The 27132-nt window shown below is 46.6% G+C and overlaps 2 protein-coding genes across 3 annotated transcripts in view; one reads left to right on the plus strand and one right to left on the minus strand.

The window, feature by feature from the left end:
* Positions 1 to 19503, minus strand: part of Tnfrsf17 (TNF receptor superfamily member 17) — a 58354-nt gene extending 38851 nt beyond the window's left edge. Inside the window, exons 1-2 of the mRNA XM_045161287.1 lie at positions 19270 to 19503; positions 19034 to 19219 (exon numbers count right to left, since the gene is read on the minus strand). Coding sequence (XP_045017222.1) covers positions 19034 to 19219; positions 19270 to 19503 — 420 coding nt within the window. The remainder of the gene's footprint in view (positions 1 to 19033; positions 19220 to 19269) is intronic.
* Gspt1 (G1 to S phase transition 1) overlaps positions 19281 to 27132 on the plus strand; it is a 44427-nt gene continuing 36575 nt past the window's right edge. The window contains exon 1 of one of the 2 annotated variants that reach the window (XM_004652266.3): positions 19281 to 19886. In XM_004652266.3, the coding sequence (XP_004652323.2) occupies positions 19544 to 19886 (343 nt within the window). In that variant the 5' untranslated portion in view covers positions 19281 to 19543. The remainder of the gene's footprint in view (positions 19887 to 27132) is intronic. The other variant, XM_004652265.3, reaches the window with a different exon arrangement.

The raw sequence follows: 27132 nt of genomic DNA on the forward strand, positions 1-27132 counted from the left end.
ATGCTTCTGGAGTTCGATTACAGTGGCTAGAGGCCCTGGCACACCATTTCTCTCTCTCTCTCATTAAAAAAAAGAACTGCATTCAGGAAGGTCTGTTTAATCCAAAGCTCATGGTCTAACGTATCAAGAGGTACTTTCTGTCCATTTGACACCACAGCCTCTCTCCACTGAGACCAGGAGCCCTTGACAGCAGGGACTGTCCTTCATCACCTATGGCCGCTCAGTGGCCAGCCCCGTGACTGGCATATATAACAAGTGTCAGGCAATAGTTGCTTTATAATTGAATTTTAATGGAATATTAGTGGAGAGCCCTCTGATCTCCTTACCCTAGCTTTTCTTTTTAGATTGAAGCACATATTTAATACAGTTGTATTTGCCACATCTATACCAATTGCATGTACCTTAGATATATGTTAAAATAGTATAAGAATCATTTATCTTCATCAGCATTTTCTTTTTAAAATTATTATGAGATATGCCTACCCCACCTTTTTTTCTCAATTTTTATTAACATTTGCCATGATTATAAAAACTATCCCATGGTAATACCATCCCTCCCCCGCCCAACTTTCCCCTTTGAAACTCCATTCTCCATCATATCCCCTCCCCATCTCAATCAGTCTCTCTTGTATTTTGATGTCATGATCTTTTCCTCCTCTTATGATAGTCTTGTGTAGGTAGTGTCAGGCACTGTGAGGTCATGGATATCCAGGCCATTTTGTGTCTGGGGGAGCAGAGCACGTTGTAAGGAGTCCTACCCTTCCTTTGGCTCTTAAACTCTTTCCACCACCTCTTCTGCATTAGACCCTGGGCCTTGGAAGGTGTGATCGAGATGTTACTCAGTACTCCAGTCACTTCTTTACAGAACTGTGATACCTTCTGAATCATCCCAAGATCACTGCCATCTGAAAAGAGAAGATTCTCTACCCAAAGTGAGAGTGGCGTTAATATAAGGGAATGAATATTAAGAGAAGTGCTTACTGGGTGGTTTGATAAGCATAGTATATACATTTTTCAGACATCAGCTGATGTTACACCCCTAGGGCTCATGACTACCCCTGTTTTAAGTTTTAAGTATCAGGGATGTATTCTTTCCCATGGAGCGGGCCTCCAGTCCAATTGAATGACAGTTGGTTTCCACCATGACAGACGTGCCACTATTGCACCCGTTGGCTCATTTGGCCTGGCTGGCCAAATATAAGGCTTGCAGTGTCCACTGTTGAGTATCTTCACTGGTGTTTTCTCTTTCTCCCATTGAACTACATGTAGAATGGCTTCTTCCAGCTCTCTGTCACCCACCTTTTTTTTTTTTTAGGACAGTACTCCCAGGATTTTATTAGAATAGTCATCACTCTTTCTTTTCTTTTCTTTCTCTTTTGTTTTGTTTTTCAAGGTACAGTCTCACTAGCTCAGGCTAACCTGGAATTCATAATTCACTATGTAGTTTCAGGGTGACCTCAAACTCACTGCCATCCTCCTACCTCAGCCTCCCGAGTGCTGGGATTAAAGGCGTGCACCACCACAGCGGACTACCCCAGCTTTTAACTGAAAACACATCTATGCTAAAATGACAGGAGAGAGAAATGACAGGAGAATAGACGGACTCACTTCAACTCTGTCCCCAAAGTTGCTGCCACAGCCTCTCCCCACCCCCAACCCTCCTGGCCATGGGTCAGTTCAGAGACTGTGAGATCCCACTTAATTCCAACCCCAGGCTGTCTCAGAGCTATTACATTCCATGAATCTGATCCTCCAATATCACTTTTCACAGCCAGGCTCTGTAACCGAAGGCTCCATTGGCGATCCTATGGCTTCCTGGGCGGGATATCTCCTCCTGCCCATGCCCTGTTCCTCCTTCTTCCGTACCCTGAGGTTTATCTTCTCAACTGGTTCTCTCACTATGATGCCTCTCATGCAACCTCTCCCCTACAGGAATGATTCTGTTGTTAGTTTTTTATATGTTTTTAAAATATTTTATTTATGTATGTATTAAAAGAGAGAGAGGCAGACAGAGAGCGTGAGATAGAGAGAGAGAATGGGCATGCCAGGGCCTCCAGCCATTGCAAATGAACTGCACATGTATGCGGCACCTTGCGCATCTAGGTTAGGTGGGTACTGCGGAATCAAACCTTGGTCCTTAGGCTTCACAGGCAAGCATCTTAACCACTCAGCAATCTCTTCAGCCCATTTGTGTGTGTGTGTGTGTGTGTGTGTGTGTGTGTGCACGCACATGTGTGTGTGTTGAGATGGAGTTACACATAGCCCAGGCTGGCCTTTAACTTGCTATGTAGCAGAGACTGGCTTTGAACTCCTGATCCTCCTGTCTGTCTCAGTGATGGGATCTCAGGTATATGTCACCCATACGTCCCCTGTACTGAGTCTTCATTTCCTTCATTTCCTCCAAGGACCCTCTCTGCAAATTAACTCCAGACACATGTGCCACTTTGTGCAACTGGCTCTACATGGATACTGGGGAATCAAACCCAGCCCATCAGGCTTTGCAAGCAAGCGCTTTTAACCACTAAGCCATCTCTCCAGCCCCTCCAAAGACTCTCTTAATGTTCTCAAAGTCCTGCATTATGACTTTTTTTTTTTTTCGAGGTAGGGTTTCACTCTAGCCCAGGCTGACCTGGAATTCACCATGTAGTCTCAGGGTGGCCTCGAACTCATGGCGATCCTCCTACCTCTGCCTCCCGAGTGCTGGGATTAAAGGCGTGCGCCACCACGCCCAGATCATTATGACTTTTTTACAGCCCTGCCAATGGCACTCAGTGCCTCATGTGCTGGGTAAATACTATACCACTGACCACACTGGGGCCCCAACATTATGACCTGGATTTGTCCTCCGTAAGAGTGTCACTCCTCTGCAGCCCTTATTCCTTGGTACTGGATCACAATTAGCTCAAGGGATTACATTTCTGGTCCCTTGAAGTCTCCCTGCAGCTTCCCGTAAGAGAAGCTCTTCCTCTTCGCGCTGCTCAGAAGGGAAGAGCATCGAGGTGCGTGGTGACAGACCTGCCGGTGCTTCCTGAGGCAGGATGGGGCCCCCAGTGGCCCCTGAGCTGTTGCTCCAAGGAACCCGAGAAGCTTGTGGTGCACACGGATGGGATATTAAATCACACTCAATCCCATCACGAACACTGTTCCTTCCATCGTCTTCTGGGTCTCCTGGTAGGTTCTGAAAGACAGTCTCATTTGGACTCTACTGTGTCCTTGACATACATCTAATGCTTGCTAATGTCCATTTCGAACAAAAAGAGTGAGACTCAGCAAATAATGGTATCTGGCCAAAAATGGAACAATATTCTATGACTTTCATATGTAATTTCAAAATTACCTTCTTTTTGTAAAAAATATATATATTTCTTTTGAGTGAGTGAGGACACCATGCTTTAATGAAGGAAAGCATTTTGACAATCTAGGTCTGATTCATTTAGGACATCTATTAAGCCATGAACTCATAGGGAACAGGCTCCAGCAGCTCCAGCTCTTTTCCATTAGTCCTCACAAAATGCGCATCTCTGGGCGGAGCGGGCTGCCGCTTCAGCTGCACCTAGATTCCCTTCTCTTTGGCCTCCTTCTTCTTCGGATCATTTTCCTTCACCCATTTCAGGAAGCTGTCTCGGCTCTTAGAGTGCTTGATATGCTCGATACGCACATTAATTCTCTTGGCAAGAATCTTGCCCTTGGGCTGGAGGGATGGCTTAGCGGTTAAGCGCTTGCCTGTGAAGCCTAAGGACCCTGGCTCGAGGCTCATTTCCCCAGGACCCACGTTAGCCAGATGCACAATGGGGAGCATGCATCTGGAGTTCGTTTGTAGTGGCTGGTGGCCCTGGCGTGCCCATTCTCTCTCTGCCTCTTTCTGTCTGTCGCTTTCAAATAAACAAAAATAAATTTAAAAAAAAAAAAAGAATCTTGCCCTTGACTTGCTTGTTCACAACAATGCCAACAGCATGCTGCGTGACATTGTAGACTCTTCCAGTCTTCCCATGGTAACATTTGTGGGTCATTCCTTTTGGGACAGTACCCATTCCCTTGATGTCTACAATATCACCCTTTTTGTAGATTCGCGTATACGTGGCCAATGGAACAATCTGTGTTTTCTAAAAGGCCTGGAGAACACATGCCGGTGCCTCGCCTAGTTCCCTTTGTGTTTGTCATTTTGGCAAATTACTGGAAGATGGTGGCTCTAGCCGAAAGCAAAATTACCTTCTTTTCATGACAACAGACAACTCTCTTTTTCTTTCTTTCTTTACTTCTCCACCTCCCGCCCCCAACAAGCTTTCATGTAGCCCTGGCTGGTCTCTAAGTCACTGTGTAGCCAAGGATGATCTTGGTCCTCCTGTTTCCACCTTTAGGGTGCTGGGATCACAGGCTTCTGTGCTACCGCGCCCGGTTTATGCAGTGCCTGGGGCTGGACTCAGGGCAGGCAAGCACGCTACCCACTGAGCAACATTCCCGGCCCCTTGTTTGTGTAGTTTTATTTGTGTGTGTGAGCATGCATGCCACGCGGTGTGTGTGTGTGGAGGGGAGAGGACTACTTTGAGATGTCTGTATTCTGTCTTCTTTGAGACAGGGTCTCTTGCTGCTACAAACTAACTGCTAGACTGCACACAACGGACAAGCTAGCCGGCTTGCAAATGCTGAATTCTCCGGGCCCTGTCTCCCACTGTAACAGGCGTGCTGGGAATCACAGATTCAGGTGCCATTTTACATCCAGCTTTATGTGAGTGCCAGAGACTTGAACCCTGGGCTAGCAGTCTTTGCAAGCAAGTACCTTTAACCCCTGAGCCATCTCCCCATCTTTTTTGTTTTTTGAAACAAGAGCTCATTCTATAGTTAGGGCTGCCCTTGAACTCACAGCAATCCTCTTAGCTCAGTCTCCCAAGTGCTAGGATTATAGGTATGCCAGCCTGGGCCCATAGTGAGATCCTACCTCAACAAAAAAAAAAGAAAGAAAAGAAAACAAGGCCCCACCTGGGCTACAGAGTAAGGCTCTGTCTTAAAAAACTACAACAGGGGCTGGAGAGATGGCTTAGTGGTTAAGCACTTGCCTGTGAAGCCTAAGGACCCTGGTTCGAGGCTCGGTTCCCCAGGTCCCACGTTAGCCAGATGCACAAGGGGGCACACGCGTCTGGAGTTCGTTTGCAGAGGCTGGAAGCCCTGGCGCACCCATTCTCTCTCTCTCCCTCTATCTGTCTTTCTCTCTGTGTCTGTCGCTCTCAAATAAATAAATAAATATTTTTTAAAAAGACTACAACAGTGGGGCGTGGTGGCATGCACCTTTACTTTCAGTACTCAGGAGGCAGAGGTAGGAGGATGCCATGAGTTTGAGGCCAGTCTGAGACTTCATAGTGAATTCCAGGTTAGCCTAGACTAGAACGAGACCCTACCTTGAAAACCAAAAACAAATGGGCTGGAGAGATGGCTTAGTGGTTAAGGCACATGCCTGTGAAGCCTAAGAACCCAGGTTTGATTTCCCGCAGGACCCATGTAAGCCAGGTGCACATGGTGGCGCATGTGTCTGGAGTTCATTTGCAATGGCTAGAGGCCCTGGTGCGCTCATTCTCACTCTCTCTCTCCCTCGCTTTCTGACTGTAATAAATAAATAAAAATAAAACCTTTTTTTTTTTTAAGCCTACAATAGGGGCTTGGGGGAATGCCTCAATAGTTAGTTACAGGTGCTTGCTTGCAGAGTCTGTCAGTCTGGGTTCAATTCCCCAGTCACCCATGTAAACTGGGGCTGGTGTTCCTTTGCGGTGCCAAGAGACCCTGCCATCACATACACACTACACACACACACACACACACACACACACACACACACACGTATAAATAAATATCTTTTAAAAATAAATTTATTTCTGACAAAGAGCACTAGTTTAAAGAAAAACCAGCTGGGCATGGTGGCACATGCCTTTAATCCCAGCACTTGGGAGGCAGAGGTAGGTGGATCACCGAGAGTTTAAGGCCACTCTGAGACTACATAATGAATTCCAGGTCAGCCTGGGCTAAAGCAGGACTCTACCTCAAAAAAGAAAGAAGGAAAAGAGGGAAGGAGGGAGGGAGGGAGGGAGGGAAGAAAGAAGGAAGGAAGGAAGGAAGGGAGGGAGGGAGAGAGGGAGGGAGGGAGGGAGGGAGGGAGGGAAGGAGGGAGGGAAGGAGGAAAACCATTAAGAAGATTTTTTTAACTTTTTAAAAAATTTTTTATTCATCTTTATTTATTTATTTGAGTGTGACAGAGAGAGAAAGAGACAGAGAGAGAGAGAGAGAGAGAGAGAGAGAGAGAGAGAGAATGGGTGCTACTGCTAACGAACTCCAGATGCATGCGCCCCCTTATGCATCTGGCTAATGTGGGTCCTGGGGAATCGAGCCTCGAACTGGGGCCCTTAGGCTTCACAGGCAAGCGCTTAACCGCTAAACCGTCTCTCCAGCCCAAGAAGATACTAAGTCGATGACAGTACATTGGAAGTACAGGTGGCAAAACTGTGAAGACGCTATGGAAACTATAGTGCAGCCTGCCATGGTGGCTCATGCCTTTAATCCCAGCACTTCAGAAACTGTGGTTCAGGAATCCTGGTTTGGGATGGGACTGGCCCAGTTACTTCACCTGCTGCTGTGACCAAACATACAAGAAGCAGCTTAAGGAAGGGTTTTATTTCTGCTCAGGCCGCGAGAGGATGCGAGGCAGCAGGAGGCTTGCTGCTCACAAGGCATCCTCAGTCAAGAAGCAGGAGATGGGCTGGAGAGATGGCTTAGCGGTTAAGCACTCGCCTGTGAAGCCTAAGGACCCCGGCTCAAGGCTCGGTTCCCCAGGTCCCACGTTAGCCAGATGCACAAGGGGAGGCACGCGTCTGGAGTTCGTTTGCAGAGGCTGGAAGCCCTGGTGCGCCCATTCTCTCTCCCTCTATCTGTCTTTCTCTCTGGGTCTGTCACTCTCAAATAAATAAAAAATGAACAAAAAATATTAAAAAAAAAAAAAAGAAGCAGGAGAGACTGGGAAGAGGGGTCAGGCTACTCAAGGCCTAACCCCTTTGTGTCTCACTTCCTCAAGGTCCCACCTCCTGAACTTCAACAATCTTCCCTAGCAGTGCCACTAGCTGGGAACCAAGTGTTCAAACACCTGAGCCTATGGGGGGCATGTCCCATTCAAACTACAACACTCAGCTTTGACCTGCAGCTCAGACTGCCGTGGGGCTACTTACTGAAATGACTTAGGCCGAGTTGCCTCTGGAGGAAGTGATACCCTTGTAGACAGTTCCATGAGTTCAAAGAGATATATAGCCAGTCATACAGATGCAACCAGAGAAGCACAAATGTGCCCATTGCCCTCCCAGCTCTCTGCTAAGTCCCAGTAAACACCAGTCGGTTTTCTCTCTGTAGGTCACAGTGCAGGCAAGGTTTTTCAAGGTTAGTCTCTCACCCCTGCTCACACCCTCATCCTGACTCCTGCTCCTCCTTCCTCTCCTCACACATCTCTTTCTCTTGTATCTCCTCATACGGCCAAGTCTGGTTACCAGCTTCTGATTCTTCCTCCTGAGTTCCCCTAGCGGGATCTTTAAATATTTTATTTTTATTATTTATTTATTTGACAGAGAAAGAGGGAGAGAAAGAATGGGTGCGCCAGGGCCTCCAGCCACTGCGAACGAACTCCAGATGCGTGCGCCCCCTTGTGCATCTGGCTAACATGGGTCCTGGGGAATTGAACCTGGGTTCTTTGGCTTTGCAGGCACACGCCTTGACCGCTAAGCCATCCCGCCAGCCCTGCCCCATAGAGAGATCTTTGTATTCATTTGTTCACTGATGCAACCTATGCTCCTATACTACAAGGAACCTGGGCTATAGCGAGGGAGTTGGGGAGTGAGGCCTGCTCTCAAAGCATCTACTCACAGGTTTTACAAAGATGGGACTGAAGAAGATGCAAAGAGATGAGGCCATTTTCAATTCTCTCTTTTTTGTAAAGATTTATTTTATTTATTTGAGAGCGACTGAGAAAGAGGCAGAGAAAGAGAGGGAGAGAGAGAGAGAGAATGGGCTTGCCAAGACCTCCAGCCATTGCAAATGAACTCCAGATGCATGTGCCCCCTTTTGCATCTACCATTTTCATCTGTCAGACCTCTTCCACACCCCTCCCCCCTGCTCCCTCCTGCTGACTGCCCTGAGAGACTGACCTATGAGAACACCATTCCTTAGCAAGGCATGTTTTCTTTTAAAAGATAAAAATTGCTTCAAATTTAGTTACTTGTCTTTTTTTCTGAGATGGAGCCTGATGTATCCCAAGCTAGTCTCAAATTCACTATGCTGTCACAGATGATCTTGACTCCTGCTCCTTTTGCCTCCACCTCCTGAGTACTAAGATTTACAAGGACCACTTTTTTTTAATATATTTATTTATTTATTTATTTATTTGAGAGTGACAGACACAGAGAGAAAGACAGATAGAGGGAGAGAGAGAGAATGGGCGCGCCAGGGCCTCCAGCCTCTGCAAACGAACTCCAGATGCGTGTGCCCCCTTGTGCATCTGGCTAACGTGGGACCTGGGGAACCGAGCCTCGAACCGGGGTCCTTAGGCTTCACAGGCAAGCGCTTAACCGCTAAGCCATCTCTCCAGCCCCACTTTTTTTTTTTTTTTTTTTTTTTAATGAGAGAGAGAGAGAATTAGCACGCCGGAGCTTTGAACTCCAGATGCATGCACCATCCTGTGGTCATGTGTGACCTTGTGTTACCTTATGTGTCTGGCTTACATGGGATCTGGAGAGTCGAATGTGGCTCCTCAGGCTTTTCAGGCAAGCGCCTTAACCGCTAAGCCATCTCTCCAGCCCCCTTTTTGTTTTGTTGAGCAAGGCTCTCACTACTAGCCCCTGCTTTCTTTTTATTTTATGTTATTTTTATTTTTTGGTTTTTCAAGGTAGGGTCTCACTGTAGCCCAGGCTGACCTGGAATTCATTATGTAGTCTCAGGGTGGCCTCGAACTCATGGAGATCCTCTTACCTTTGCCTCCCAAGTGCTGGAATTAAAGGCATGCACCACCACCCCCGGCTAGTCCCTGCTTTCTTTGAATTCATAATGCTCCTGCTAATGTCTGAGTGTGTGTCCTGGGTCAAATTTAGTTGATTTCTTTAAATTGTCACCTGTGTGGGTTTGGGGGCACCAGAGTCTCTTGCTGCTGCAAATGAGTGCCTGCCCATCTGGCTTTATGTGAGTGGTTGGGGAATTGAACCTGAGCCAGCAGGCTTTATGAGCTAGTGTCTTTAATTGCTGAGCCATCTCCCTGGCCTCAGATTTATTTATCTTAGTTGGCTTTTTCTTTCTTCTTGTTTTTGAGACAGGGCCTTGTTTTGTTGGCTGATCAGACTTGTCTGGAGCACATGTGTTACTGAAAACTGAGTCATACAGAGCAGCACTAGAAACAGAGAGGATCAGAAAATGTTTTCATGTTGACATAGGCCCAGGGGAATAACTTACAAATCTGGGTCCTGAGCTCGGATCAATCGGAGTTTTCATCAACAGTGTGACAGTCAGACATCACCTTGCATTTTTTACTCTGTTAGTGGATTGTAAGTTTCTAAGGTTACATGATTTTGGGGCACAAACAGAAAATTCTTTAGCAGTAAGGTCATATATATATATATATATATATATATATATATATATATATATATATATGAAAATACAAATGTAGGCCAGGCATGATGGCACACACCTTTAATCCCAGCACTCAGGAGGCTGAGGTAGGAGCATCCCTATCAGTTCAAGGCCAGCCAGAGACTACATAGTGAATTCCAGGTCAGCCTGGGTTAGAGTGAGGACCTTACCTTGACAAACCAAAACCAGAAAAGAAAATACAAATGTAGAACAGAAAGCTGTTTGCTCAGGGGCGTTTGTGTCTGGGGCTGCGCTAAACAGATAGCGTACAAGCAGGGTGCGGCTGCATAGATACGGAGGAGACCCAGGGTCACGCTGTCTCCCCGGTAAAGGCCAGTACATAGAAACTGTGTTTTAGAGTATCATCTGGGTCTGGTTTATTTGTATAATTTCTGGGGTTTTTTTTGTTGTTGTTGTTTTCAGTTTTGGTTTCTTGAAGTAGTATCTCACTCTAGCCCAGGCTGACCTGGAATTCACTACGTAGTCTCAGGGTGGCCTCGAACTCATGCTCATGGTGACTCTCCTAACCCTGCCTCCCCAGTGCTGGGATTAAAGGCGTGCACCGCCGCGCCTGGCTATTTGCATAATTTCTTCTAGCAGAGCTGGAGACATGCTTAGTGGTGAAGGCAGTTGCCTGTGAAGTCTAAGGACCCACGTTTGACTCCCCAGATCCCACGTGAACCAGATGCACAAGGTGACGCATGTGCAAGGCCACACACGTGCACGAGGTGGTGCACGCATCTAGAGTTTGATTATAGTGGCTGGAGGCCCTGGTGCACCAACAATTGTCTTTAGCTCTCTCATTTCTCATTAAAAAAAAAAAAAAAAAAAAGGCCACTCTGTTGGGCTTGCTTAAAAAAAAAAAAAAATGTTTTTCTTCCACACATGGACTCAAGCAACCCTCTCACCTCAACCTCCCAAGTACCAAGAAATCCAGGCAAGTGTCACTAGTTCCCGTTTGTGTTTTCTTTGTTTGTTTGTTTTGGGTGGTTAGGTGTTTGAGACAGGTTCTCATGCAGCCTAGGTTAGCCTCAAACTGGCTATGTAACCAAGGGTGACCTTGAACCCCTGGCCCTTCATTTTTTTAAAAAAAAATATTTATTTGAGAGAGCAAGCATGCATGGGCATGCCAGGGTCTCTTACCACTGCAAACTAACTCCAGACACAAGAGCAATTTTGTGCATCTGCCTTTACATGGGTACTGGGAAATTGAACCCAGGTTGGTAGGCTTTGCAAGAAAGCAACTTTAACTGCTGAGGAATCTCCCCAGCCTTTGTTTTTTGGTTTTCTTTGTGGGGGGGGGAAGGAATAATGTTGTGCATTAACATAGCACCTCACCCATGCTAGGCACACATTATAACACTGAGCTATATCCTCAGATCCCATTTGGTTTTATTTATTTATTTATTTATTTTGGTTTTTCAAGGTAGGATTTCACTCTAGTCTGGTTTTATTTTTGTTTTTAAAATCAGGCAACTTTTCGTTCCATAAAACAGAGTAAATGTTTCCACAGGCTAAGCAAAGAGAGCTGGCTTTACACACAGAAAAGGCCAGAAGAAAGCAGAAAAGACCAAAAGGTGGGGTGATCATTTCAATGTGAATTTTTTTTTCTTCTTGTTTCCCCCCTGAAAATGGGGACTGAACCCAAAGCTTCACACAACTGCTCTACCACTGAGCTGTATCCAGATCCTCTTTTTCCTCTCAAGGTATAGTCTTACTCTAGCTCAGGCTGACCTGGAATTCACTATATAGTCTTGCATCTCAGATAGAGAATGGTGCTCCAGGGCCTCTATCTGCTGCAAACAATCTCCATATGCATGCGCCACCTTGTGCATCTGGCTTACATGGCTCCTGGGTAATGGAACCTTGGTCCTTTGGCTCTCCAGCCCCAGTGGATTTTTTTTTTCCCTTTTCTTTTTTCAAGGTAGGGTCTCACTCAAGCTCAGGCTGACCTGGAATTCACTATATAGTCTCAGGGTGGCCTTGAACTCATGGTGATCCTCCTACCTCTGCCTCCCAAGTGCTAAGATTAAGGGCATGTGCCACCACACCTGACTTTAATCATTATAATGAGACAATAATGAGTCCAAGACCATCTGGCATGCCAACATGTTTATAGGAGCCACATGATCCAAGGCTGTGATTAGGTGATAACTTAGTGGACAGCTAGGAGATGTGATTATCAACATTCAACTGTCATTTTTTTTTGTTTTATTTTTATTTATTTGAGAGTGACAGACAGAAAGAAAGAGAGAGAGAGAGAATGGGCACGCCAGGGCCTCCAGCCACTGCAAACGAACTCCAGATGCATGCACCACCTTGTGCATCTGGCTAACGTGGGTCCTGGAGAATCAAGCCTTCATCCAGGGTCCTTAGGCTTCACAGGCAAGCCCTTAGCTGCTAAGCCATCTCTTCAGCCCCAAGTGTCACTTTTTTTCCCCTAGAGGGTCTCACTCTAACCCAGGGTGGCCTTGAGCTCATAGTGATTCTACTTCTGCCTCCAGCACTTTTTTTTTTTTTTTTTTGGACATGGTCTTCCTATGCAGACCATCTATCCTTGAATTTACAACCCTCCTACCTCATCCTCCTGAGTGCTGGGATTACAGGTAAGCACTATTTTTTTCAAATTTTTATTAACAACTTCCATGATTATAAAAAGTATCCCAGGGTAATACCCTCCCTCTGCCCACTTTCCCCTTTGAAACTCCATTCTCCATCATATACCCCCCTCTCAATCAGTCTTTCTTTTATTTTGATGTCATGATCTTTTTCTCCTCTTAAGATGGTCTTGTGTAGGTAGTGTCAGGCACTGTGAGATCATGGATATCCAGGCCATTTTGTGTCTGGGGGAGCAGAGCACGTTGTAAGGAGTCCTACCCTTCCTTTGGCTCTTGCATTCTTTCCACCACCTCTTCTGCATTAGACCCTGAGCCTTGGAAGGTGTGGTAGAGATATTACAGTACTGAGCCCTCTTGTCACTTCTTTCCAGCACCATGATACCTTCTGAGTCATTCCAAGGTCACTGCCATCTGAAAAGAGAAGACTCTCTACCAAAAGTGAGACTAGCATTAGTATAAGGGTATGAACATTAAGAGAAGTGCTTACTGGGCAGTTTGATAAGCATAGTATATACAGTTAGCCAGACAGCAGCAGACGTTACACCCCTGAAGGCTCATGACTACCCCTGTTTTAAGGTCTCAGTACCAGGGATGTATTCCCTTCCGTGGAATGGGCCTCCATTCCAATTAGAGGGCAGTTGGTTTCCACCATGACAGACATGCCACTATTGCACCTATTTGGCCTGGCTGGCCAAATATGAGACTTGCGGTATCCACTGTTGAGAATCTTCACTAGCGATTCTCTTTCTCCCATTGAACTGCATGCAGAATGGCTTCTTCCAGCTTTCTGTCAGCTGGTCTACATGGAGGAGGTTATCAGCTCAGTTCCAGCAGGATTTTTCAGTGGCCTTGCAGCCCAAGTATATGGAGTCTTCAGCAGGGTCTTACCACCTATTACAGGTGGGAAACCAAGGGCCTCGGTAATGGCCTATGATGTTTTGGGGGCATCAGGGACCTCCTTGGCCAACACTCACTGGAAGGTATCCCATCTGTGGCACTGAAAATTCTATGACTCCTGAGTTTTCCATTGTCCAAAAAAGGAGGATTCCATGATTTATTTATATCCTCTTAGATTTTGACTAGCCCTCCCTCCACCTTTCCTTTACTCAATCTCTTCCCCTGACCTCACTTTGGGCCTTTTCACCCCTATTAGTCTATTCTTCTACTTACATATATACAATACCATCCTATTAAGTACCCCCCTCCCTTCCTTTCTCCTCCCTTTATATTTCTTTTCTAGTTTACTGGCCTTTGCTCAGGTAAGCACTATTATCTCAGGCTCTGACTAGAACTTTCGCAAGCACATGGCATAGCTGACAGGGCAAACCTGCTGTTGGTAAATTCCAGGTTCGGTCTAGTGATGACTAAGAGACTGTGAAGATAGGCAGGAACCTAGAGTGAACAGTAGAAAAGCCAGGCTTTCAGACATAAACCGGAACAAGCAATATGTTAATGTCTTGGGAGCAATGGTCCCTGACTGGTGCAGAATGACTGAACTTTTGATGTGAGTCAACTGATTATTATCAGGCTTTCTCTGTGCTCTTGGGTTACAGGTCTTTTACATGCTCAAAGGGGATGTAATGATACAATCATTACCAGCGCGACAGCTATTCCCCATGTAAATCAATGAGCCAGTTCCACCTGGGGACTGTGCTATTTAGACATCTTTTAAGGGCTGAGCTCTGTTACTACAGAGGCAGAGCTGAGCACAGCTGGCCAAGGCCTTAAGAGCTCCCCGTTCTATTTCAGAGTGATGGTCCCTGAACTACCAGACACCTAGAGCTGAGCAACGTTACCACCACTCGGCTTCCAGTCACAGGAAGGAGGCGCTGCAGTTCCGTTTGTACAGCCTCTTCCTTTAGACAGAGGAGCTTGGAAAGGCGATGGAAGAGGTGATGCTGGGAAGACTCTGATCTCCTGGGAAACCACAACAACTGGTTTTTGCAGCAGTTCATTGGAAAGGTGGCTAGCCCACAGGAGATGGCTAGGAAGCCGATTTCAGCATCTGGACCTCAATGTCACTGCGATCGTTACACGGGTACTATCAAGTCCTAATAAACTCACCACCATCTTTCCTTACCACTTATTTATCTTGTGTGTTTTTTCTTCTTCTTCAAGGCAGGGTCTCACTGTGGCCCAGGCTGACCTGGAACTCAGTCTGTAGTCTCAGGCCCCAACTTTTATCTGGTATACATCCCTTTTGGAGATTTATGTATGATATCTGCAGCTCACTCTGGTTCCAAATTTCTATATAAAAGAGCATTCTATATAAAAACCTGACTGAGGACTCCATGGGAAAAGAGTTGAATACTGCAGCCGGGCGTGGTGACGCACACCTTTAATCCCAGCACTAAGGAGGCAAAGGTAGGAGGATTGCTGGGAATTCAAGGCCAGCCTGTGACTACAGAGTGAATTCCAGGTCAGCCTGCGCTAGAATGAGACCCTACCTTGAAAAACCAAAAGGAAAAAAAAAAAAGTTAATATGCAGGTCCAACCCTAGACCAAGTAAATCAGAATTTTTTGGTTTCTTAGTTGGGTTTTTGTCTTATTTAATTATTTATTTTGAGACAGAGTCTTGCTGGCTGTCTTGGAATTCACTATGTAGTCCAGGATGACCTCAACCTTATGGCGATTCTCTTTCCTCTTCCTTGTGAGTGCTGGGATTACAGGCATGTACTTATCAACATACTAGTTGAGTCTGGCTATTACAAAACAAAACAACGAGTGCTTGAAAGGGTCTGAAGAAATTAGAAAACTTGTGCATTGTAGATGGGAATGTAAAAACATAGCTGTGTAGTGCTTTATAAAAATAATAAATATATAATTAACATATGACCCAGTAATTAGACTTCTAGATACATGCCTGAAGAATTGAATGGGAAAGGGGGAGACCAGTTATGAAGGTTCTCAACTGTAATCCCAGCACTTGGGTGGGTGAGACAGGAAGATTGTTGTATTTGAGGTCAGTCTGGGCTACACAGTGAATTCCAGACCACTGTGTGAGACTTTGCCTCGGAAAAAAAAAAAAAAAAAAAAAAAAATGGTGGGTGGGGGGGGGGAAAGGAAGAAATAATGAAGGAAGGACGAAGTGAAAGCTAGCAGACTAGGACTGTAGCCTACTTCAGAGTATTTGCCTAGAATGTGCAAAGCCCTGGGTGTGAGCTCCACCACCTTACAAAATGAAAAACAAATATAACCCCAAAGAAGGGATTTAGACAGGTATATGTAGATCCATATTCATAGTTGTTCTATTCACAAAATCCAAAATGATAAGCAACCCAAGTATCCCCAGCAAATGACTGTGGTGTATACAGATGATATTAGCCAGTCTTTCAAAGGGAAGAAAAGCCTGACACATGCTACTAAATGGATGGTCTTAAGCACATTAAGCTCTGTGAAATAAGCCACTTGGTAAGCTGCAGAGCCCAAGGCCAGCTGCGGAGCTCGGTAGCGATGTGAGCCATGAAGGTAAGGCACAGGACCTGTTCCCAATGGATGGATCAATAGCAATGTGAATGGGCTGCATCAAAAGTGGGGATTGTGCTAAGCCAAAACATTGGGGACAATCAGGAGTTTCCTGCCTTGACACAAGCACCAGTTGGTCCAGTGACAACAGATCAAAGCCAGGGCAGTGGCAGATGTTCTTCCTTTTATAGGAACCAGGTGAGGGTGTGTGCTCTTTGTTAGTCATATGGGTTTGATAAGTTTTTCTGCTAAGGTTTTTTAAGGTTCTTAAAAAATATTTGAGAGAGAGAAAGAAGATAGAATGGGTGCACCAGAGCCTGCCTCTAGCTATTGCAAATGAACTTCAGACACATGTACCACCATGTGCACCTGGCTTACATGGGTACTGGGGAATCAAACCTGGGTCCTTTGGCTTCCCAGGCAAATGCCTTAACTACTAAGCCATCTCTCCAGGCCTTTAAAGTTGGTTCCTCCCCCGCCCCAAGGTAGGGTTTTACTGTAGCCCAGGCTGATCTGGAGTTCATAATGTAGTCTCAGGGTGGCCCTAAATTCATGGTGATCCTTCTACCTCTGCCTCCCAAGTGCTGGGATTAAAGGCGTGTACCACCATGCTCAGTTGAAGGTTATAAATTTGATATGGAATCTAAGTGTTTAGAAAACCTTTTGTTACCATAAGTGTTTTAACATTTTGCCTTTTTATTTTGAAATTAACACTGTGGACCAGAAGAATTTGAGAAAGCAGTAGAGATCCAGTGCCCCCATTATGCTGAGGAAATGCAAATAACTAGAGCACTTTTTACTGGTTTCATTTGCTTACTCCATCTTTTAACTTCTTTAGGTCATGTGAACTGAAGTTCTCAGGACACAGCCTCACCTGTGTTAAAGATTCTACAAGGGTGACTGACTGATTAGAACTTGGTTTTTTAAAATAATTTTTTCTTTTCTTTATTTATTTACTTGTTTTAGTTTTTTAAATTTTATTTATTTATTTGCAATCAGAGAAAGAGAGAGAGACAGAGCAAGAGAGAATGGGCACACCAGGGCCTCCAGCCACTGCAAACGAACTCCAGATATACGTGCCTCCTTGTGCAGCTGGCTTATTTGGGTCCTGGGGAATTGAACCTGGGTCCTTTGGCTTCATAGGCAAATGCCTTAACCGCTAAATCCTTTCTCCTGCCCTAGGACTTTTTAATATTTTTAATTTTATTTATTTGCAAGCAGAGAGAAGAGACAGAGAGAGAATGGGCACGCCAGGGTCTCTAGCCACTGCAAACAAACTCCAGATGCATGTGCTCCCTTGTGCAGCTGGCTTATGTGGATACTAGGGAATTGAACCTGGATCCTTGGGCTTTGCAGGCAAGCACCTTAACCGCTAAGCCATCTCTCCAGCCTGATTAGAACTTCTGTGATTTGGAGAGTTGGAAGGTTGCAGGCCTGGAGCCAAATGATCTTGGGCTATCTTTACATAGCCATTCATCGCCCAACTGTGTGTGTGACTCACATCCCTTTTCACTATCAGGTAGAATCTTTTTCAGGATGTTCAGACAGACACTTGGCTTTCACCAATCCACAGGCTAAGCGTGTAATCAGCATCCGAGGGCTTTCCTTAGTGGAGAGTTCTCTGACTGGCTGTAATCATCCTCCCTGATGTTCCTACCAATGCTTTTTCAAAATACTTCATGACTTTCTTTGTTCTGTTACTATAAAAACTTAATGAGGGCTAGAGAGATGGCTTAGTGGTTAAGGTACTTGCCTGTGGAGCCTAAGGACCCAGGTTCAATTTGCTAGTACTCATGCAAGCCAGATGCAAAGGTGGGCTAAAGGTGCGCTCATTCTTTCTCCCTATCTGCCTCTTTCTCAAATGAATATTTTTAAAAAACAATGTAACTCTTACCATGGCATTTGGGACAACCTGAGTATGTGTTTCCAGGACATGGTCACTCACATTTGCTTCAAGAATAAATTCTCTTATTCCCTTTGAGGCGAGAGCTTTTTTTTTTTTTTTCCTCTCCTTTTGTATTAAAAAAGTTATTTGAGAGAGAGAGAGAGAATGGGCGCACCAGGCCCTTCACCCGCTGCAAATGGACTTGATGTGCATGTCCCTTGATGTGCGACATGGTGTGCTTTCCCCACTGCCTCTGGCTTAGGTGGGACCTGGAGATTCAAACATGAGTTCTTAGGCTTCTCAGGCAAGCACTTTAACCACTAAGCCATCTCTCCTGCCCCCCCCCCTTTTTTTTTTAGTATTTTCGAGGCTGAGTTTTGCTCAATCCCGAGTGACCTGGAAGTCACTATGTAGTCTCAGGGTGGCCTCGAACTCATGGCGATCCTCCTACCTGTCTCCCAAGTGCTAGGATTAAAGGCGTGCACCACCACGCCCGGCTTGTAGGATCTTAACAAGCATCTATTTTCTCGATACTTCACTCTGTAATTTCCAAGCAGATGAGCTGCATTCTGTCTAGACAGACTCCTTTCAGGGGAAAAAAAAATAAATAAATCAACAATGTTTTTGTCTTGGGCTTCACATGGGCGAATGACAGAATTTAACAGGTCCTAAGAATAACAATTCCCGCTTGTGGTAAGACGAAGTGCAGTTGTCTTTGCTTTTCACCTTTCCCACAGTCGACCTGAAGGCAACCTGCCAAGTGCGAGGTGCAGTCATTTAGGTGCTGCGGGGACACTTGGACAAGTAAGGCCATCCAAAAGGAAACCAGTGCACCTAATGGCGGATAAGGAACTAGGTACACCCGAGGAGTCAGGTACTGCCAGACACACCGTGGAATATGGCAGTCCTGTTTTATTTGCAAACCTCCTGGCCGGAAGGAGGGAGGGAGGGAGGGAAAAGTTTTGGGTGAGGGCTTTTAATGACTAGTCAAACAAACCGTGAGTCACTGAAAGTTTCCAGTTAACAGCCCTTTTCTGTCCCGGCCCTTTTACGAGCCACGCTGCAGTGGAAGTTGTAACATCTCACGGCTTTACTGACTCTTCCCCCAAACGAACTCATGAAAGGAAAGACGCTCGGCACCGGCTTTGAAATGTAGGACAAACCGTGGCCGGAAAGAGAACAAGGAAGGGGGACAGAGAGAGGCAGAAGAGGTGCTGGGAAGAAAGGCAAGGACTCTTGAGAGTTGGGAGCATTCTCTTTTTTTTTCCCCCACGTTACAGCAGCTGTCCGTTTTCCTTCATCCGGTGCCCAGCCGGACAGAACGGACCCTAGCGGTGGCCTAAAAGCCTCGCTAGCTGGCCCGCCCCTGCCCCTACCCCCACCCGGGATGACAGATGGGGCCGCCGCTCCTCCACCAGACCTCCGCCTCCTCGCGCTGCCTGCCGGGAGCTCCCTGCCGCTTCCGGTTGCGCCCGGGTTCCTGAACTCCGACTCCCGTCGGCCCCTGGGAAAACCGCAGCGGGGCGGGCGCGGGCGCTGTCGGGACTTGTAGTTCCGTCGTCTGCCGAAATTCGTAGCCGGAAACGGGGGCTGATAAGGCCGGGAACTACCGAGGCGAAGGTACGGGTGGGGGCGAGGGGTCAGTCCACGCCGGGCGTGGGGTTGGCGGTGAGGCCGGCGGCGGTAGTTGGGCTTGGGTGGGAGGAGATCCTCTCGCACACACGAGGAGGGTAGAGCCGCCTTCTCTGCCTTGGCCGGGTGCGGACTCGGGACCGAAGCCACCGCCGAGGACTCCGAGATCGAGTCGTTGACCGCCGGCTCTGCTGCCTTGCCCGTCTTCCGTGGGTCAGCGCGGCGTGCTCCTCCCCGGCCGGACGCCCCCGCCTCCATTTCCCGCCCTCTCTTCATCACACACACGGCCCCCCCGATCATGGATCCAGGCAGCGGCGGCGGCGGCGGCGGCGGCGGCGGCGGCGGCGGGGGGAGCAGCGGCAGCAGCAGCGACTCGGCGCCCGACTGCTGGGACCAGGCGGATATGGAGGCCCCCGGCCCTGGCTCCTGCGGCGGCGGCGGCTCGTTGGCCGCGGCGGCCGAGGCCCAGCGTGAGAACCTCAGCGCGGCCTTCAGCCGGCAACTCAACGTCAACGCCAAGCCCTTCGTGCCCAACGTCCACGCCGCCGAGTTCGTGCCGTCCTTCCTGCGGGGCCCGGCCCAGCCGCCGCCATCCCCGGCCGGCGCTGCTGGCGGCGACCACGGCGCGGGAGGTCTTTCGGGTAAAGGGCCGGGCCGGAGCTCCACGGGTGGGGTGGGTGCGAGGGACCGAGGCGGGGAGGCGCGGCCGCGAGCCCGGCCCGCACGTGTGGGGCACGCTGGCCGCGGCGCCGGCCGGTCTGGGTGGGGCGCGCGGGGCGCCCGGGCCGGGGAGACCCGGCGAGGCGCGCCCCTGCCCTCCGCTGCCCCGGGGTCGCGGTTCCCCGGGAGGACGGCGCCGTAGGGGACCGGGCAGTCCCGCGGCCGCTCGGTGCCACGAGGCCCAGAAGTGAGGACAGATGGAGCCTGTGGTCGGGCGCGCGGGTGGGCGTTGTGTGAGCCTGAGAGTTGGGAAGGACAAACGCCCCGTTTCTCCCTTTGCCTTGGGCCTGGCCTAGGGAGCTTCTCCCGCTGCCGTTTCTACTTACTGGGACTGTAGGGTCCGGTTTAAATGTCTATGGCACCGAACCGACCTGAAGGCATCCCAAGATGCATTGCAAGCTGTTGATCGGCCACCCTGTTGGCTGTCGATACAAAGACCTTTTTCCACCCCCTGAACGTTTAGGGTACTTAACAAAGTTCGAAAAGTGTCACAGAGATTCCTCAGCCTTAACATGTTATGGGAAGCTTCGTTGGTTTGTGTGCAGTTTTTAAGTGGGACTTAAGACTTTCCGTCAGTGACATGTTGAGAATTTCCATCGCTTTAAAATCGTTGACCTTACTTGGTATAAAGCACACTTAGTTCGTGTGTCTGTAGTCTAATGTCACTGGAGACACGAATATTTCTGGTAACTTAATAGTTGTCACATTCAGTAGCTACTAGACCTACTTTGCCATTTCAAGTTTTAGCTTTTAAACATTTTCTTGTATCTAGAGCCTGGAAAGGTAGCAGGCTTTCAAGTACTGGTTTTGTCGAAATGACAAATAAATGAACTCAACTAATGTCCTCGTGCTGGTGCATTTTTTGAGGAACTGTGATAGAGTCTTCCAGAGAAACACAATAGACAGAAAAGGCAAAGGACATTGGTGGGCATGGTCCTAGACGGTCCCAGCTCCTCTTTACTGGGAGGACATTGTTATATTTCTCTGTTTAAAATTCTGAACTTTAATCTGGTGTGGGGAGTATGCCCTCTGTATTGCCAGTAGTATAATCACTCTGGAGGCTGAGGTGGGAGGACAGTGAGTTGGATGTCAGCCTTGGTAACATGAGACACTGCCTAAAACAAGTTTTTTGTTATGTTTTAACTTAAAGAAAGGGGACTAGGGCTGCAGCTCAGTTGGTAGAATGCCCATCATGAAAGAAGCCCTGGGTTTGACCTCCGGAGCTACATGAGCAAGGTGTGGTTGTATGCACCTGGAAACCCAGCAGTCAAGAGATGGAGGCAGGAGGATTAAAAATTCAGTCATCCTTGACCACACAGAGTTGAGGCTATCCTGGGGTACAGAAGACCATGTTTTTGAAGAAGGAAAAAAAAGTGTATGGTAGAACTTGCTGTAAGTAGCAGTATCAAACTGATCTCTGGTGTGGTATGTGTATATAATTCCAGCACTCAGAAGGTCGAGGCAAAGATCAAGAGTTCAAAGCCAGCCTGGACTACATGGCAAGACCCTATCTCAAAAGAATACAAATGAATGAATAAATGTGCTCTTGGAGTTAATTAAGTTTCTCCAGAAACTTGGGCAACTTGTTTTCTGGAGGGGAAAAGATTAAGGGGGAAAGGCTCTTTTGAAGAATAGGTGAACACATTTAGGATTTGGCAGTTTTATTGATTGCGTTTGTTTTATTTGTGTGGGTCGGTGGTAGATACTTTCCTTTGAACAAGGAAGCTCAGCTTTTATTTCGTTACATGCTAAACCCGGTCCTTCCAAGTTCCTAAAAGTGCCTATCTCTACCTTGCTTGCAGGTTCCATTTGTGCAGCCATTTTCTCACTTGGCTCCCCCTCCCTATGGTGTATCCCATTCCTCAGAACTGAGTAGACTTGAGCCTTCACGCAGAGAACTACCGTGCACAGAGCTCTAATTTGTCTTTTTTATAAAAAACATTATTTGGGCTGGGGCAATGGCTTAGCGTTTAAGGGCACTTGTTTGCCAAGCCTGCATCCTGGGTTCAATTCCCCAGTACCAACGTAAAGCCAGATGCACAGAAGTGGCCCTGTGTCTGGAGTTTGTTTACAGTGGCAAGAGACCTTCATTGCCCATTCTGTCTCACACATGCTCTCTCTCCTTTGCAAATAACTATCTTATTTCTTTATTTGGTGGTGGAGCGAAGCATGTAGAGAGAGAGAATGGGTGTGTCAGGGCCTCCAGCCACTGCAAATGAACTCCAGTTGCGTGTGCTGCCTTGAGCATCTGGTTTATGTGGGACCTGGGGAATCAAACTTGGGTCCTTTAGCTTTGCAAGCAAGCACCTTAACCACTTAGCCACTGAGCCAACTCTACAGCCCGAAATAACACTCATTCTCTATCTGCCTTTGTTCTCTCTCAAATATATAAAATTAAATTTTAAAAAGTATTTATAAGAAATTATTTCTATGCATGTATGTTTGTGTGTCTTATCACTGCAAACCAAACTCCAGACACTTGCACTACTTTTTCTGTTCAGCTTTTTCTTAGGTGGCTGGGTAATTAAATGTATAAGGAAGTGTTCAGTAGTGAGAAAGTCCCTGTATAAGGACTAGAGAGATGGCTTAGTGGTTAAGGCGCTTGCTGTGAAGCCTTAAGAACCCAGGTTCTATTCCCCAGGACTCACATAAGACAGATGCACAAGGTGGTGCATGCATCTGGAATTTGTTTACAGTGGGTGAAGGCCCTGGCATGCTCATTCTCTCCCTCTCTAAATGCCTCTCTCTCTCTCAAATAAAATAATTTTTTTTTTTTCTGAGGTAGGGTCTCACTCTAGCTCAGGCTGACCTGGAATTCACTATGGAGTCTCACAGTGGCCTCGAACTCATGGCAATCCTCCTACCTCTGCCTCCCAAGTGCTGGCATTAAAGGTGTGTGCCACCATGCCCAGCTAATTTTTTTTTTAAAGAAAGAAACCAATTTTGGTGTTATTGAATAGACAGTTGCTTTACAACACGACATCCAGATTTGTTTAAAGTGGCTTACACTTGGGGATACAACACTTGGGATACTGGGCTAGAATAGCCTGGGCCTGTGTAGCATGTCTGGAGAAAATTTCCTAAGTTATGATGCAGAGCTGTGTGCATTGTTGGCTTGGGTGTTCAGACTATTCAATGAGTCTTGTTCTGGGGAAAGGAGAAGACAGCTGTAGCACCTGACTGTAGCTCACAAAGTGTTGGGGGGGGGCATAAGGTTGTGGCCCTGTTTTCTTTTGTTGTTAAGCTGACATTTGTGGCTATGGAGAGAGAGTAGAGCTCCAGAATGACCTTTAAAACGTGCCTGTCTGTGATGACTATCTGCCCTCTTCTCCTGGAAATAGGCTGGCTGCGTTTCTTTTTTTCTTTGAATACAGTGCTGCTCAGTGCAACGAGTAAAGGAAGGGGATTTGGTGCCAAGTGTCCCATCTCATGGGCAAGTTGTTGATACACCTGTCTGCAGCCATCCCAAGACAGAACTAGGGATTCAGCGTTGGTTTTAATCTCTTTGAAAATAGAAAATTTCAGGTTTTCAAAGAATGATTAAGAACTCATTTAAGTGTAGTTGAACATAATTTATTTAAGTGCAATTTTCTACAGAATCAAGTAAATTAACCAAGTGATTGTCATTAAAATAGAGGTCTCTGGCTGGAGGAAATGCCTCAATGGTTAAGGCACTTGATTGCAAAGCCTAACAACCTGGATTTGATTCCCCAGCACCTGTGTGAGCCAGATGGACAAAGTGGTGCCTGCATCTGGAGTTTGTTTGCAGCAGCTAGAGGCCTAGTGTATCCATTCTCTATCGATCTCTATCTCTCTACTTGAAAATAAATTTAAAACAAAATTTTAAGGGTCTCAGCTACACATGCTTGGAGGCTGAGGTAGGAGGATTGCTGTTGAGTGTGAGGCCAGCCTGGGCTAGAGTGAGTTCCAGGTCAACCTGGGCTAGAGTAAGACCCTGCCTCAAAAATCAATGAATAAAAATAGGTCTCAAAACTTAGAAGACAAAGTTTATTGTGTGCTAGGACCAACATTTTCTTACAATGTACTTGAGTTCCAGTTAAATGCAGCTCCGAATGAGAAGTGGTGGAGCGCGGGGTGGTAATCAGGGTACTTGGCTTTCTAGAGCAGCCCAGCCTCCCGGGTGCTAGTGTTGGTAGTGGTGGTCTTTGCACTCTTCCACCTCATGTCTCAGCTCTGCCGTGAAAGATGAGTGTAGGGCTGGAGTAATGGCTTAGTGGTTAAGGCACTGCCTGTAAAGCCTAAGGACCCAGTTTTGGTTCCTCAGTACCTGTGCAAGCCAGATGTACAAGGTGGTGCATGTGTCTGGAGTTCAATTGTAGTGGCTGAAGGTCCTGGCGTGCCTGTTCTCTCCTCCCCGCCCCCAAGTAAATAAAATAGTTTTTAAAAAGAGGAGTATAGAATAAAGCTGATAGTCTCAGCAACTCTTTGGAGTAGGAATTGTATCTAAAGTGTAGTAAATGATAACAAAATTTACATTTTAAAAATGTTCTGCTCTGTAGCATTGGTTTTGTGGAGAGATTTATTTATTTTAAAAAATTGAGGCAAGCCCAACAGACTGGCTTATTTGTTTAAATATTTTATTTATTTATGAGAGCCACTGCACACAAACTCCAGACACATGTGCCCTCTTGTGCATCTGGCTTACGTGGGTCCTGGGGAATTGAACCCCGGTCCTTAGGCTTCACAGGCAAATGCCGAAACTGCTAAGCCATTTCCCTTGGCCCCCTACCTTTATTAATGCAAGAGCAAAAGAGAGAATTGACACACAAGGGCCTCCAGCCACTGTAATAGAACTCGGATGCATTCCCCACGTTGTTTGCATGTGCATCCTTGTGTGCTTGCCTCACCTGGTGTGTCTGGCTTACATGAGATCTGGAAAGTTGAACATGGGTCCTTAGACTTTGCAGACAAGTGCGTTAATCACTAAGCATTCTCTCTAGCCCTAAATATTTTATTTATTGCAAGCAGAGAGAGAAGAGAGACAGAGTGGGAGTACCAGGACCTCCAACTGCTGAAAACAAACTCAGACGCATGCCGCACTTTGCATCTGGCTATATGTGGGCACTGGGGAATCAAACCTGATCATTAGGTTTTGCAGGTGGGCTTCTTAACTGCTGAGCCATTCCTCCAGCTCAGCTTCTTGTTTTTAATTGTGTGTGTGCGTGTGCACCTACTTAAAGAGATTGTCTGGCTTGATGTGGATAGGTGGGTGGCTAGGGAATTGAACCCCCTGACTATGTTTTTATGTGTCCTCAAAGTTATAACCACTTATCACTTGATGGATCCATTCCACACCCAGACAGGGTCTCATGTATCCCATGCCAGCTTCAAATGCCAATATGTTCCTGAGCTTCTGCCATTTCTGGCTCTCTCTGCTCCTTGTAGGAGCAATTTTACAGGTTGCAGGCACACATGGCCACAACCAGCGGTTGAAAAAGGACTCTAAAAATTTGTGATCTCTTGCTTGTGCAAGATGCACACTTAAACCACTGAGCCATCTCTCTAGCCCCCTAGTGATAAGCATTGTTGTCTGCAGCAATTTTCCCTGCCTTGGCTTATTTGATCTTGGCTTTTGTTTCATGGTTTCACATGTATGGGTGCCTTGAACATGAGGTTTTAGGGGCAAGTGGTCTGCACTAGTGTTTGAAATTTTGACTGGAATCAAGCTTGTTTGGAGCATGTTTCATTTACTGGTGTATTTATCTTACTGCATTCCTGTGTTTTTTACTTTTTTCTAAAATTATAGTGCATAGAAAAACAGCAATTAAAATTAATCAGACCAAGCTGGGCGTGGTGGTGCACACCTTTAACCACAGCACTTGAGAGGCAGAGGTAAGAGTATCACTGAGCTCGAAGCAACCCTGAGAGACTACATAGTGAATTCCAGGTCAGCCTGGGCTAGAATTATGAGACCCTACCTGGAGGGGGGGTCATCAGTCCAGCTGGGAGGCTGGGTATGGTAGCACACGTCTCTAGTACTGGGGTGGCAGTCAGGTAGGGAGGATTGCTGTTGAGTTTGAGGCCACACTGAGACTACATAGCCAGGTCAGCCTGGACTAGAGTGAGACCCTACCTTGAGGGGTGGGGAAGAACAGCAGGGGATAGTGTAACTCAGTGGTAGAGCATTTACTAACAATTGAAAGGTTCTGAGTTCGATTCCTATCACCATAAGAAAACAAACAAAAATAAAAGCTTGGGGCTGAGGAGACAACCTAGTGGTTAAGCGCTTGCTTCACAAAGCCTGCCAACCCGGGTTTAATTCGCCAACTACTCACACAAAGCAGACCAAAAAAAAAGGCACAGGTGTGTCTGGTTGTTAGTTTGCAATCACAAGAGACCCTCATGTCTTCCCTGAGCACCACCCCCCCCACACACACCTGCCAATGAATAAATGAAAAATACAACTTTCCAAACTTTCCAAGACAAGTTAAGGAAATATTGTAGAGGGCAACATTTAAAACTTGATTTGCTGAGGAAGAAATGTCTTCCTGGTTGAAAAGAAAGAAATGAAACAGATTTGATAACCTTTCAGAGTGAATTAACAGTAGAATGGAATTTTTTTTTTCTTAGATACCTGTTTTAACAGTGAACAACCAGTACAGGCAAGGACACTTGGAGGAATATCAGGATGAATACATTGTGGTCCTCCAGGAGTCTAGAATGGGGTCAGATGTGTTTAGTGGAGACTGGTGTTAAGAGGGCCCTACAATAGAAGTAGCCAAGGAGAGAGGGATAGGCCCTGTCTGTGAATAAAACTAAAGAGAGCCCTATTTTCTGCTAGTTGTCTTCATGAATACTTGGTTTTTGTCTTTTTGAGTCATTCTTGCCTCAAACTTACCATCCTTTGGCCTCAGTCTCCCAAGCGATGAGTAACTTGTTCTTTGAATTCTGATTTACACATAGAATCCCCTTTCCCATTGTTTTCCAGTTTGCCAGGAATTTGCTCAAGTAGACACCAGTTATCTTTGTACAACTTGATTTTCCCACCAACCTGCAGAGGATAGTCTGACTCTGTCCAGGGTATTTGGGTTTTGTTTTTAGCATGTTAACTTAGAATTTGAGTATGCTGCCCTCAATTCTTGAAAGTCTTTGAGAAACAATTTGCCACTAGGTGGAGAGTGGCCCTAGGAGTCTTGGTTGTTTCTT

This window comes from Jaculus jaculus, chromosome 11 (genome assembly GCF_020740685.1).
Source record: "Jaculus jaculus isolate mJacJac1 chromosome 11, mJacJac1.mat.Y.cur, whole genome shotgun sequence".
NCBI lineage: Eukaryota > Metazoa > Chordata > Mammalia > Rodentia > Dipodidae > Jaculus > Jaculus jaculus.